General features: G+C 47.4%; 1 protein-coding gene across 1 annotated transcript in view; it reads left to right on the top strand.

Moving 5' to 3' along the window:
* The window catches only part of Gpd1l (glycerol-3-phosphate dehydrogenase 1 like), a 41,978-nt gene extending 35,200 nt beyond the window's left edge, over positions 1 to 6,778 (top strand). The window contains exons 6-8 of the mRNA XM_059268824.1: positions 856 to 1,089; positions 2,115 to 2,221; positions 4,476 to 6,778. Of these exons, the coding sequence (XP_059124807.1) occupies positions 856 to 1,089; positions 2,115 to 2,221; positions 4,476 to 4,572 (438 nt within the window). The 3' untranslated portion in view covers positions 4,573 to 6,778. The remainder of the gene's footprint in view (positions 1 to 855; positions 1,090 to 2,114; positions 2,222 to 4,475) is intronic.
* The last annotated feature ends 7,616 nt before the right edge of the window (positions 6,779 to 14,394 follow it).

The following is a 14,394-nucleotide window of genomic DNA, read 5'->3' as shown; positions in this document are numbered from 1 at the left end:
AATGAAGATTTTACGGTTGGCCATCTCAACATGAGGAGCTGTATTGAAGGACTACCGCATCAGGAAGGTTGAGAACCACTGTCCTAGAGCATGCCCAAGAGAACTGCCCACGTGCAGATGCTCAGAGTGATTTACCAGCTGCTGGATAGTAGTTCAATTTACCCATTTTCCTGTCAGTTTGCATTGGGGTAGAGTTCAGTTTGGGGGCTTTTTTTAAAAAAAAATAAATAAATAAAAATAAAACATGGATTCTGAGGATCAAACTCAGATCCTTGTGTTTGTTTGCAAGGCAAGTGGTGCTGGTGCTGGTGGTGCTGGTGGTGCTGGTGCTGGTGCTGGTGGTGCTGGTGGTGCTGGTGGTTCAGGTGGTGGTGCTGGTGGTGCTGGTGGTGCTGATGGTGGTGCTGGTGGTGCTGGTGGTGCAGGTGGTGGTGCTGGTGGTGCTGGTGGTGCAGGTGGTGGTGCTGGTGGTGCTGGTGGTGGTGCACGTTTGAGACAGGGTATGTAGCTCTGACTGGACGGGAACTCACTGTGTAGATCAAGCTGGCCTCAAAATAACAGGAATCCACCCGCCTCTGCCTCCTGAATTCTGGGATCAAAGGCACGAGGCACCAACCTACAGCCTAGCACTGTTTTGATTTAAAAAAAAAAAAAAAAAAAAAAAAAAAAAAAAAAAAAACTTAAAAGACAAACTAGTTTGTCCAAAGAGAATGTACCCACGGACTGCTGTCAACTGATCTAACGCCCCAGCTGATGCTCCACACTTACCCCCACCTCCCACACTGGTCCACACCCTTTGAGGGCTGTGTGTGCTCTGGCGTCAGCCAGCCCCTCCTTTGTGGTCCTCCTTTGCAGAACATTGTTGCTGTGGGAGCTGGCTTCTGCGATGGCCTCCGCTGTGGGGACAACACCAAGGCAGCCGTCATCCGCCTGGGACTCATGGAAATGATCGCTTTCGCCAAGATCTTTTGTAAGGGGCAGGTGTCCACAGCCACCTTCCTGGAGAGCTGCGGGGTAGCTGACCTCATCACCACCTGCTATGGCGGGCGGAACCGCAAGGTGGCAGAGGCCTTTGCCAGGACCGGAAAGGTACCCTGAACCCCACCTGCTCTACCTGACACCGAGACCTTTTCATCTGAGCCCCCCTGTCCCCACAGAGACGTCCCCTATCAGCACCTGTTCTGTCTGCCCTGGCTGTACTCACCTGACTGCTCTGGCCCCTAAATGTCCTTATCTTTTCTTTCATTTAATTTTTTTAAATTAGCGTACAAAGTAACAGGTTTTGTGATGGCATTTTCATGATACTTCATTTAGGTTGATTCTCCCCCGACCCCTCTGCCTCCCAACTTCCGTCTCCCCGTGCCATCCCTGATTGTGCCCTTCTACTACCAGAATTCCCCCTCCATTTTTATATCACAGGTGTTCAGTTACCCTCCCAGATCCCATAAAGCCTTGCTCCCCTTCTCTGGGGCTCGCTTCTAGTCTCCTGGCCTCTGCCCACACCCACTCCAACATTAATGTATAGATATAAGCACTAGAAGCTAGGAGACTGGGGAGATGGCTCAGCCACACAAACATGAAGACCCCACATTGGCTCACCAGCACCCACATAAAGAGCTGGGTGTAGCCGTATGAACCTGTAATGTCTGTGCTGGGGAGGCAGAGACTGGAGGATGCCTGGGACTTACAGGTCAGCAGGCCCAGCTAAATCAGTAGCTTCTGGGTCAGGGAGGAAGGTGGAGAGTGACTGGGGAAGAGGCCCAACACCAGCCTCTGGCCTCTACATGCATGCACACACATGGGCATGGACACACAAGTACACAAACACACATGTGTGTTCAGGCACACACACAGGAGGTAAGATCCTCATATGAGAAAACATGCACTATTTGCCTTTCTGAGCCTGGGTGACTTTCTGAGCCTGGATGACTTCACTTAATGGGACATTTTCCAGTCCCATTTGCCTGCACATTTCATGGTTTCCTTGATGTGCCTTTCCCTATGGAATGTCCTGGGCCTTTCCTTGCCTGGAAACAGGACATCTCAGCTCTCCTCTCCACCTCTCTCGAAAGGAACATTCTCAAGTGGATCCTTTCTTTATGCTTTGTCCTCAGACCATTGAAGAACTGGAGAAGGAGATGCTGAACGGGCAGAAGCTCCAGGGGCCTCAGACCTCTGCCGAGGTCTACCGCATCCTCAAGCAGAAGGGGCTGCTTGACAAGTGAGTCCTGTCGTCTGGGTCGCTCGTTCCTCAGACAGTGGCAGAGGCGGGGTGAGGGGAGCGGTCTGGCCAGTGTACTTAGGACTTGACTGGGTCTGTTTGGACTTCGATGTGATGTGGACATCTCTGGTGGGCAATAGCTACTTACACAAAACCAATTTCAACTTCATGGAGAAGAGCTTAATCCTATAGATGAAGCATGGTATAGAATATGAAATTTTAGTCAAGTGTGCCCAGCATTTTTACATTGTGACATGACATTGTCATCTACAAGGTTCACACTTGAGAACCCTGGGGTTGAATAACAACAAAAAAATAGCAAAAAAAAAAAAAAATAAGTCCCAATGTTTTAAGTCAGTTTATAATTGTGTGTGTTGAGCTCCATCCATAGCCAATCCTGAGGAGCTTTAGGCACATCTGCTAGGATCTAGTTTGTTCTACAAGGAGTCACCTTTGCAGCTGGTTTTCCTCTGAGGCAGGGTCTCACTCCATGCCCTGGTTGGCCTGGCACTCACTATATAAACCAGGCTGCCCTTGAACTCATAGAAAGCTGCCTGCTTCTGTCTCCAGAGTGCTAGGATTTAAAGTGTGTGCCACCACACTCAGATACTTTTGGTTTTTATGAAAGGAAATAAATGAGCTGGGTGTGGTGGTTCATGCCTGAAACTTCAGCATTGGGGAAGATGAGGCAGGAGGATTGCCACAAGTTTGAGGCTAGCTTAGGCTGCAAAGAGATTTCAAAGTCAGCCTTAGCTACAGAGTAAGACCATGTATTTTGAAAGAAGTGGGGGGAGGTGAGGGGCTGGAGAGATGGCTCAGAGGTTAAGAGCACTGACTACTCTTCCAGAGGTCCTGAGTTCAATTCCCAGCAACCACATGGCAGCTCACAACCATCTATAATGAGTTCTGGTGCCCTCTTCTGGCATGCAGATAGAACACTGTATACATAATAAATACTGTATATATAATAAATAAATAAATCTTTTAAAAGAAAAAGAAAAAGAAAGGGGGGGTGAGCTGAGTATGGTAGTATATGCTTCTAACCTTAACACTCAGCAGACTGAGGCAGGAGGATCAGGAGTCCACTACCAGTATTTGAGCTAGCCTAAGAGGAGAGAAAATTCTCTTTGGCTCATAGTTTCAGAAGTCTCAGCCCGTGGTCCCGTGGCCCCTTTTTTGGACCTATGATGTTGCGGTATATCCCCTGCAGGAGTAGAACATCACTGCAGGAACACATGGCTGAGGTGGTCTGTTTGAGGTGGCCAGGAAGCAGAGTCAGGAAGGTTCCCAGGATCCCATTCAAGGGACCTACCCCCCAATGACCTCACTTCCTCCCCTCAGGTCTTATGTCTTCAAGGTTCCAGCACCTCCCAATAGTGCTAAAGAATAGGGATTGATCACTCAAAGCCTGGAGGGGTGCACTCGGGGACCAGACCATAGAGGCATGTACCATTAACCACCCCTAATTCTAGAGAGGGGAGACCTAGCTGCCAGAGACTGGAGGGGGCAGGTGGTTACAATGATTGCCAGCCATGGCTACTCTAGTCTATGCACTTCCCTCCACACAGGAAGGGCACAAAGTCACATTTCACATAGAACGTAGACCAGGCATGGTGGCTCACACCTCTAACGCCAGCATTCAGGAAGGCGGAAGTAAGAAGATTTCTAGGTTTTAGGCCAGCCAGGACTACGTAGTGAGACCCTGTCTTAAATAAACATACCAAAGACAACACTCAAAGTTGTCTTCTGACCTCTGCACACATGTACATGAGTACATATCTGCAGGTACATGTTGTATGGAATCCACCAGAGAAGACTACTCAGACATGGGTTTAGGCCAATAGGAAGTCTTTATTAGCCAACTGGTGACTATGCTGGGTGTTCAGGATCCCAGTGCAGCCCTGAGCCCTTCTCAGGGGTGAGTTTTTAAGCACAAAAATCATATCCTGGGTTGACACACTTCAGTTAGTCAGAATCACAACTACAGGAGCCAAAAAAACAAGGTTAGTACATTTAGGGCTCTCCCAGAACTACGGACTTTGATGGGTTAGGTCTTTGTTCTCATTGGCAGGTGATGCTGCCTGTGTGCGGGGTTTCTGGGCATAAAGTGTGCTTTCATCATGGTATCAGGTCTGGGGGTACACACACACACACACACACACACACACACACACACACACACACACACACAAATGAACTTACTCCAAGAGGCAAAGTGCACAACCTAACGCGTCCTTCCCTTCCTACTCTCCAGGTTTCCCCTCTTCACAGCCGTGTATCAGATCTGCTATGAAGGCAGGCCTGTCACAGAGATGCTTTCCTGTCTGCAGAGCCACCCAGAGCACATCTGAAAGGAATCGGGCAGCCAGCAGGGAACAGCCTTGCCTATGGTGGGATCACCCAGAAAACCAGAGCTTGGCAGTGAGATCCCTGCTGAACTGTACTCTGACCCTGAACACATACAGATTGTTACAGCTTTGATCCTCTACTGAGAAAGGCACTTCACTGGCTAAGATGGAGTGTGTGTGTGTGTGTGTGTGTGTGTGTGTGTGTGTGTGTGTGTGTAAGTGTGCTCTTTTCTCATTCTGTGGGTGTGTCTCTGAACCCAAATCAGGTGTCTATTTTAATGATCACATTTGAAATCTCCCCACCAGGGCAGCTTGTGAGGTTGGAACTAACTCAGCTGAATTTTATGAATTTTGCGGCTGTGACTCATTTATATGTGAGTAGAGGGAGGAATTGGGTTTTTTTCTCTCTGATACAGTTACCCAGCCAACTTTTGGGATTGTGGGTTGATCGCTTAACAATCAGGTGTTTTAATTAGATAATCCACTTACACATTTCTTCCTGATAAAGATGCCACATTTCTTGCCTTTTTCCTCTTCACTAGCTGCCAGAATGGGCTTTTACACAGACCCAGCAGTGGCAGAGGAAGGAAGCTTCCCTGCAGTGACCGGCACATCCTTCTGGGGACAGACACTTTATCATGCTCTTTGCTAGGTGGGACTTTACGGCATCTGTGTCGCTTTGGGCTCATGGAACCTTGAAAGGGGCCACTGTCACTCCTCACATAAGAAGCCACAGCTGTCCCTGGTCACCTAGGGACATGGATAGGAGCCTAGTACACATTCCTCCATCCCTCCAGGATGGGACCTGCTAGAATGTCACTGGGCCTCTTTTGATTTCTAGCTAACTTTGTAGGAATGCTGCATGCAGCCTTTCCTGAGGCCACAGGAGTGCTTCTTGCCTTTGATTTGTAGGGCCAAGAGTCTCGAGGAAGGTCACTACTCCAAGTGATGTCCCCAATCCAGCAGGGTCATTATACTCTTAAGAAAGTGGGTTCCCAGGCCTCAAGAATGGCCCCTGTGTTTCAACACACCTCCCATGTGTTTCGAGCAATTTGAAAGTCACTGCATTAGAGAATCTGCTTTAGCACGGCCTTCATTGAACAATGTTCTTTAGGAGGCACGTGTCCTGTAGTCATCTAGCGTTCCAGGTGGCCCCGGAACGGCCAGGTGAGTTTGGGAAAAGTTGCCTCTGTACACTTTCCTAGCTCTAGCCTGGGTGCCAGGGCCTCCATAGACCCTACTAAGCTAACAAATCCCCAACACTTAGGCCAGAATATCAGCCAAAACGTCTAGAGAAGACTGCTACAGAGTGAGGAGCCCCTCACTCCCCACAGGAAATTAGCCTGGCTAACTACCTGTGCCAGTTTGTTCTATATAGCCTGGGCTGGCCTCAAATTTGTCAGCTTCTTGCCTCTGTCTCCTGAGTAGCTGGGATTGCAGTTTCTGAACTTTCTGAATCCTTGAGGAAGCCTGCAGGTGACAGGGTCGAGGGCAGATAAGGTGAGGTCAACCTCCCTGACACGCACACTATCCGGAGTAAGTGCTTTGGATTCTAGAATTAGAATGTGAATGATGATATCTTTATTTAAAAATTAGGCATCCCGTGAGGGTGAGCGTATGAATGCCATACAGTCATGTGCTTGTGAGATTTTCCTCTCCCTCATCCTGGGTTTGGTACCTCCACCCTACTCAACACCCCTTATATAACTGAAATGATTGTAAAAATACATTTTTATGGGAATTTTTAAACTATCCAAAAGACTTTTGGAGCATTGTAGAGTCCCATACCTAAAGTCTATGGAGGCACCCAGCTGAAAATTTCAGTTTTCATAATGATGTTGTCAATCAGTTCTTTTCTTGTCTCGTGATGGATCTTTTTAAAAATTTGTACATAGGTAACGAAGAGTTACTTTTTAAGATATCCAAAGGGCTGTAAGCTGCTGTGGTGTCTACGAAGCAGGATAATGAGGAATTGTTAACACTTGTGTTTTGCATCCTCGTTCACATCCTCGCTGACACCCACTTCTAGGCCTTGTACTTCCGGTCCTTCCTTCTTCCCCTCCTGAGTGCCCCTTACTGACCTGCAGTCAGCTGCTGTGCTTATCACAGTGCACTCTTGATGGAAACAGGGCAGTTTAGGTTTGCTCTGATAGCCGAAGCATCACTCTGTGAGTTCTCTGTGTTTGTAACCACCTGCTGAGTGGTGTTCCGTATGCGGCAACAGGAACAGAGACACCTAGACTAGATCCTTAATCTGTGAATGTAAAACTAAACTATTGCCTTGCTACTCTCCTCCCCACCGCAGTTTGGGACAAATCTCTGGAAATCCACCGCTGGGGCTGGAGCTCAGCCAGCCTTCTCATGTTGTAACAGCTGGCTACGGAGGGTGCTATGATGAGGTAGCAGTGTCCAGTCTTTCTCTGCCAGTTCTGATTGGCTAGCCTCTTACTTCCATATGTACTGTATATGTACTGTATATGGACCTCTGTGGACTTCTATGGACTGTAGGTGGATGTATAATTTAAAGGCTTGGTTTAATAAACACAACCTCTCAGACCTGTACCATGGAGCCTATTTTTCTTCTTTTCTGTTTTTATAAATTATTTTATTATTGCATTTTATGTGTATGGGTGTTTTGCCTGCATGTATGTATGTGCACCATGAGAGTGCCTGGTGCCCTCAGAGACCAGAAGAGGGCACTGGATCCCCTGTAGTTACAGATGGTTAGGAGCCACCATGTGGTTGCTAGGAATCACCCTAGGTCCTCAGTAAACCCTGGTCCTCTGGAAGAACAGCCAGTGCTCTTAACTGCTGAGCATCTCTCGGACCTCTCTTCTTGGTTTTATAAGACAGAGTTTCATGTAGCTCAGGTTAGTCTCGAACTTGCTACATAGCTGAAGGTGGCTTTCCTGGTCCTCCTGTCTCTAGGAGCTGTGATTACAGGCATGCACCACCATGCCAGCTCTGGTTTTTTTCCCTCCCTTTCAGTGTGTGGTCATTGTTTTGCTCCTCCTTCTCCTCCTCCTCCTCCTCCTTCGTTTTGATATCAGGTCTATGTAGACCAGGCTGGCCTCAAACTCACAAAAATCTGTAAAATATAAATTCTTTGTATATTTGATTTCTCTTGTATCTTGAGTGTTCTGCCAAGATCTGTCAGTAATTTTAAACAGCTTTATTAAGATACACAGTTCACATACACAATTCAGTGATCCTTAGTACCTCTCTTGGTTAAGGTTACTATTGCTGTTATAAACACTATGACCAAAGCAAGCTGGGGAGGAAAGGGTTTATGTGGCTTATGCTTCCAATGTTCATCACCAAAGAAAGTCAGGGCAAAAACTCAAACAGGGCAGGAACCTGAAGGCAGGAGCTGATGCAGAGGCCACAGAGGGGTGCTGCTTACTGGCTTGCTCCCACAGCTTGTTCAGCCTGCTTTCTTATAGAACCCCGGGACCACCAGCCTAGGGGTGGCCCCACCCACAATGTGCTGAGTCCTCCCCCATCAGTCACTAATTAAGAAAATACCCTACAGGCTTGCCTACAGCCTGAATTTTGTTCGTTTGGGTTTTTTGTTTTTTTGAGACAGGGTTTCTCAGTGTAGCCCTGCTGTCCTAGAACTCACTCTGTAGACCAAGCTGGCCTCAAACTCAGAGAGGTGTGCACCACCACCGCCTGGCATGCAGCCTGATCTTATGGAGGCGTTTTCTCAACTGCAGCTCCCTCCTCACCAATGACTCCAGTTTTTGTCAAGTTGACATAAATGTAGCCAGCACAGCACCATTTTCAAACAGTTCCATAACCTCAAAAGACACTGTATGCCCTTTAGCTACCCGTTCATCAGTTTCAGCAATATCTATAAAAAAATGTAACTGAAATTGTATTTTTTTTCAACAGGGTCTCACTATGTAGCCATAGTTTGCCTAGAACTTGCTATCTAGACCAGGCTGGCCTCAGATCTCCCTGCCTCAGCCTCCATAAGTGCTGGTATTACAGGCAAGTACCACCACATCCACCTAGAAAAACACTGTTTTGACCCCAATGATCAAAAAGCTTTGAGCTATCCTTTACTGCTGAGGCCCCGTCCCATCCAGTCCCCAGAACTACAGAAGTCAATCTGAGACCCTTCCTGCCATCCTGAGGCTTCCTTTCTAGGTCTGCAGCACGCAGTCCAGGTACAAAGACTGTAACCAATGCCCACACCTGGCCCAGAGTGGCCACTGATCTCTAAGACATCTCTGGCTTGGTCTCTAGCCCCACTTCTCACACTGCTCCATATGGAAGTCACCTAGGAAGATTTGTGAACAGGGTTAATGATCAACATCTTAGTCTTTTTTGTTGCTATAATAAAATACCCTGACAAAAGCAACTTAAGGGAGAAAGGATTTATTTCAGTTCATAGTTCCAGGTTACAGCCATTACAGCAGGGGAGTCACAGTGGCAGAAACTTGAAAGAGCTAGTCACATTATATCCACAGTCAAGAGCAGAGAGCAAGGAATTAATGCACACACGCCTGGACTCGGCCGGCTTTCTCTCCTCTTAACACAGTTCAGGATCCCCTGCCTAGGGAATGGTGCCACCCATAGTGGACAAGTCTTCCTGCCTCAATTAATACAACTAAAATAATCTACAGACATTGGTCAGGCCCACCTGACCAATTCCTTGTTGTTGGCTGTTTTATTCTTTGGCACTTTTGGGGGGGGCACCATCTAGCTCCCAAATAAATTGTACAAGGAGGCTTATTCTTTCTTATGAATGCCCAGCCTTAGCTTGGCTTGTTTTTAGCCAGCTTTTCTTAAATTATCCCATCTACCTTTTGCCTCTGGGATTTTACCTTTCTCTTACTTCTGTATATCTTACTTTCACTCATACTCCATGGCTGACTGGGTGTCTGAGTGGCTGGGTGGCTGGCCCTTAGCACCCTCCTCTCCTCCTTTTCTTGTTCTCTCTTCCTTCCTTCCTTTCCCAGATTTCTCCTTCTATTTATTCTTTGCCTGCCAGCCCCACCTATCCTTTCTCCTGCCTTGCTATTGACTGTTCCCTCTTTATTAGACCATCAGGTGTTTTAGGCAGGCACAGTAACACAGCTTCACAGAGTTAAATGCAACATAAAGGAATGCAACACATCTTTGCATCATTAAACAAATGTTCTACAGCATTAAAGAATGTAACATAATATTCTACAACAATTTCTCATTGAGATTCCCTTCTCAGGTGATTCTAGATTGTGTCAAGTTGACAAAATATGCTGGGGTAGTAGTGATGCACACCTTTTTTTTTTTTTTTTTAAAGATTTATTTATTATGTATACAGCATGTATGACCAGAAGAGGGCACCAGACCTTATTACAGATGGTTGTGAGCCACTATGTGGTTGCTGGGAATTGAACTCAGGACCTCTGGAAGAGCAGTCAGTGCTCTTAACCTCTAAGCCATTTCTCCAGCCCCGATGCACACCTTTAATCCCAGCATTTGGGAGACAGGCAGGTGAATCTCTGACTTCGAGGCCAGTCTTGTGTACAGAGTAAGTTCCAGGACAGCCAGGGCTACACAGAGAAACCCTGTCTCGGAAAACAAACAAACAAACAAACAAACAAAAATGCTGTGGGATGGTCTGTATGTCAAGTGTGTTGCTGATTGGTCAGTAAATAAATCACTGATTGGCCATTGGCTAGGCAGGAAGTATAGGCGGGACAAGGAAAAGAATTCTGGGAAGTGGAAGGCTGAGAGGGAGACACTGCCAGCTGCCACCATGACAAGCTGCATGGGAAGATCCCGGTAAGCCACGAGCCATGTGGCAAGGTATAGATTAATGGAAATGGATTAATTTAAGATATAAGAACAGTTAGCAAGAAGCCTGCCACGGCCATACAGTTTGTAACTAATATAAGTCTCTGTGTTTACTTGATCGGGTCTGAGTGGCTGTGGGACTGGCGGGTGAGAGAGATTTGCCCTGACCGTGGGCCAGGCAGGAAAACTCTAGCTACACAAAAACCTAAATATCACAGTCACCTTCGGAGGTTTCGGTTTCTCTAGTATAACATGGATTCCAGCTCAGCTGGTTTTCAAGTCTCCTCCAGGTATTATCATTGAACACCCAGGCCTAGGAGCTTCTAAGACAAACTCCAGTCATCCCAGCATCCAGGAAACTGAGGCAGAAAGACCACTGCAAATCTGAGAGCAACCTGGACTACACAGCTAAACACCGTCTCAACAAATAAAGCCCAAGTTGAGGATGTAGCTCATTTGGTAGAGGAGTGCTTGGCGTCAGTGAAGCCCTGGGTTCTATCCCCAGAACTACAGAAACCAGGCATGGTGGTGCATGCCTGTGATCCCATCAAGACAGACAGAAATTCAAGGTCAAGGTGAAAGATTGCTCATGGATAAGGGCATTTGCTGACTTCAGTTTAATTCCCAGAACCCACCTACTCCCCAAAGTTGTCCTCTGACCTCCATAGGCATGTTGTGACATGCATACATGCATGCATGAACACATACACACGATATATAAATAAGTTTATCCTTGGCTATATAGCAAGTTCAGGGCCAGCCTGGGCTGTGACCCTGTCTCAAAACAAAACTAAAACACCTGACTAAATGGCCCTTGGAGAGGAGTCCACATGTCCTTTACTAAGGAACCAGAGCATGATGGTAACTTTTCTACCATCCCACCTTGACCTCTGTTGGTATTAGGTGCTTGGAATTCTGAAGACAAAGGTGCCTGTGTCTCCAAGAAAATACAGCCGGGGCCTTGGAAGGGCAGCTTGCCAAAGACATGCTAGGTATTTTTTTGGTTTATTTTCAGTATCTAGTTCACAAATGTGCTCTGTGGGGCATGGCTACTACATTTAACAGTGTTTACCCAAAACAACTTCCTCGCTCCTGCCAAGAGATCACACACAGTAAGAGCAAACATTGGGTAGATACCTCAGTTTGTCTCTTTAAATAAAGCCCAGCCTGATCTTATCTCCACTAAGGAAGAGATTGGGGGTACAGGCCGTCAATCCACTCCCTCCCTCCCCATCCGTGGACTGGGGTGTGAGTGTGACCCAGTAAGCCTTGGCCTTCCTCTTCCCAGGGGAACTGGTGAGTATATCAGGCTGATTTTCAGGACAGGGGCTGATGACTCTGAGTGGGAGCGTGGATGGCCCTAAGGCAGCTGCTGGTCTGCACCAGAGTGGATGATGACCCCCCAGGGCTGTGCAAATGGAGCCCCTTCCCCTGGTTCCTCCCAGCCTAGATACTTTAGACCCTGCCCGAGATGCTGAGATGGTGTCCAATGAGGACAGAATTACACACAACTCATTGTGAGGAATGTCGGAATACTCAAGTGACAGTCCCATGACCCTCTCTGTCACTTCCTTACACAAGGGAATGTAAACTCAGCAAACCCAGCTGTGATGACCCTTTCAAGGAGGCACAGCTGAACTCATGAAGATGTCAGCTGGTTCAGCTTGGAGAACAGTGTGTAACACCATCTCTCTGAATGTTTTGCCTTGGAATCCAGAAAAGGGCATCAGATCCCCTGTAACTGGAGTTAGACACGGTTACACATGGTTGTGAATCGCCATGTTAGTGCTGGGAATTGAACCTGAATCCCCTGGAAGAGCAGTCAGTGCTCTTAACCACTGAGCCATCTCTCTAGATCCTCTGAAGATTTTTTCCCCATGCACTGGCTTCCTGTCTTTTGTTTGTTAGTTTTTGTTTTTGTTTTTGGTGTGTGTGAGTGTGTGTGTGTGTGTGTGTGTGTGTGTGTGTGTCCTCTGACCTGTCATTGGAATCTTACAGCAATAGCTACAATAACTACCTCACAGGTAGGAGCACCGCCCTGTCCTGAGGGGCTTGTCTCTGTCCCCTTATCACTTACAAACCTGTGCTCCATCTGTCAAGGATGACATCGTAGCATGCCCCAGCACCACAGTTGAAGGTGATTTTTAGAATTAGGGGAATCAGGAAGGTAAATGTCATGTGTGATGGTTAATCTCAATTATCAACTTGATGAGGTTAGAATCATGTGAAGATGGGCCCCTGAGGTTTCCTCCTGCTCGTGTTGAGGTGAGAAGATCCACCTACTGTGGGTGGCATCATCCCCTGGGCTGGGATCCTAGACTGTACAGAAGGGAGAATGGGAGGTGAGTGCAAACGTTCATCACTCTCTGCTTCCAGGCCGTGGATGCAGTGTAACCAGCTGCCCTACCACACTGGACTGTAACCTCCACATGTAACCCAAATAAACCCTTTCTCCCTTAAGGTGCTGAGTGAAGAAAAGGAACTAAGACAGCGTGCTTTCTCTTTTTTGTGATGTCTAGGTTTTCCACAGATGCATAAAATCATATATATGTAAGGACGTGAGAGTGGAATTAAACCATCTAGGACAGAGGGAACTAACAAGGGAGACAAGACAAGACACGGACGGGCAGGGAGTAGTGGAGTGCTCAGCAGACAACATATACATGAATGAAAGCTTAAAAAATAAAAACCCTCCGAAGAAAAACAACCACACAGAGAAAGCTAGCTTTGTACTGATCTGTGAATCTGCAAAGATACCAACTCTTATATTCTCACCTACAAATGTACAAACACATGAAATAAAATAAATATTTTAAAAACATTTAAAAATATGCCCTGCCGGGTGATGTGGCACACATCTTTAATCCCAGCACCTGGAAGGCAGAAGTATGTGGGTCACTGGGCGTTGAGGCCAGCCTGGTCTACATAGTGTGATCTGGGCCAGCCAGGGCTACATGGTGAGACTCTGCCTCAAAAAACTTAAATTTAATTTTAAAATATGTATACAGGGGCTGGAGAGATGGCTCATTGGTTAAAAGCACTGGCTGCTCTTCCAGAGGACCTGAGTTCAAATTCCCAGCATCCACATGATGGTTTGTTAACTCCAACTCCAGGGAATCCAGTACCTTCTCCCAGCTTCTGTGGGCACTACATGCAAGTAGTACATGGGCATACATTCAGACAAAACAGTCACACACATGAAATAATTTAAAAATAACAAAGGAATTGAAGGGGGACAGATTTGTTTTCTGAACTCTATCATTACTGGCTCAAGCCACACTCTCTGGCTATGGTCCCTAAGGCACCTCTACAGCTGTGTCGCCGTGACTCAGGGACCAGTGACCACTAAGAATCAAAGGCGCAGAGGTCACTGAAATGCACACCAGGGAGGGTGCTCCCAGGTGTCCGATAACCTCTCGGGTTCCTGCCAGCAGCGGCTGGCTGGCAGGGCTGCTCACTCGATCTGCTTCTCTCTTACGGGGCCAAGGAGGCCGGCTTTATCTTCCAGCCACCAAGTGTTAACTCTCTGGTGTTTGTGGCACCTCCTGAGTCCTGAATCTGGGGCCTGTTCCTATGACCTGAAGCGGCATTCTCAACCCCGTGCAATCCTAGATAGGCACTCGTGTGAGAGCAAAGACCCCTGGTTGCCTGGCAGCTCACAGCTCTCCTGGGTGACAAGCTCTGACCGATGGCAGCCGGCCAGGCCTTCTCATTGGTAGGCATCACAGCCCAGCTGTGTGTACCTGTGTCCATGCACATGCCTGTCTGGGTGCCTGAGGGGGCAAAGGTGAATGTCAGGTGGCTTGCTCTACCTTTCTGTACCTTAATTTTCACTTCGTTTATTATTATTTTTGCACGTGTATATGATGTCTGTATGAAAGCAGAGCCAGTCCTCTCCTTCCATGGTGGGTTTTAGGGTTTGACCCCAAGCCGTCAGGTTTGTGTGGCAACTGCTTTTACCTGCTGTACCATCTTCTCCCTGGCCTTATTTTCTTAAGTCAGGACCGTGCATGGAACCTGGAGCTCCCTGATTGGCTA

The sequence above is a fragment of the Peromyscus eremicus genome, chromosome 7 (genome assembly GCF_949786415.1).
Source record: "Peromyscus eremicus chromosome 7, PerEre_H2_v1, whole genome shotgun sequence".
In the NCBI taxonomy this organism is placed as follows: domain Eukaryota; kingdom Metazoa; phylum Chordata; class Mammalia; order Rodentia; family Cricetidae; genus Peromyscus; species Peromyscus eremicus.
The sequence above is the reverse complement of the archived record's forward strand: the minus strand, read 5'-3'. Positions and strand labels throughout refer to the sequence as shown.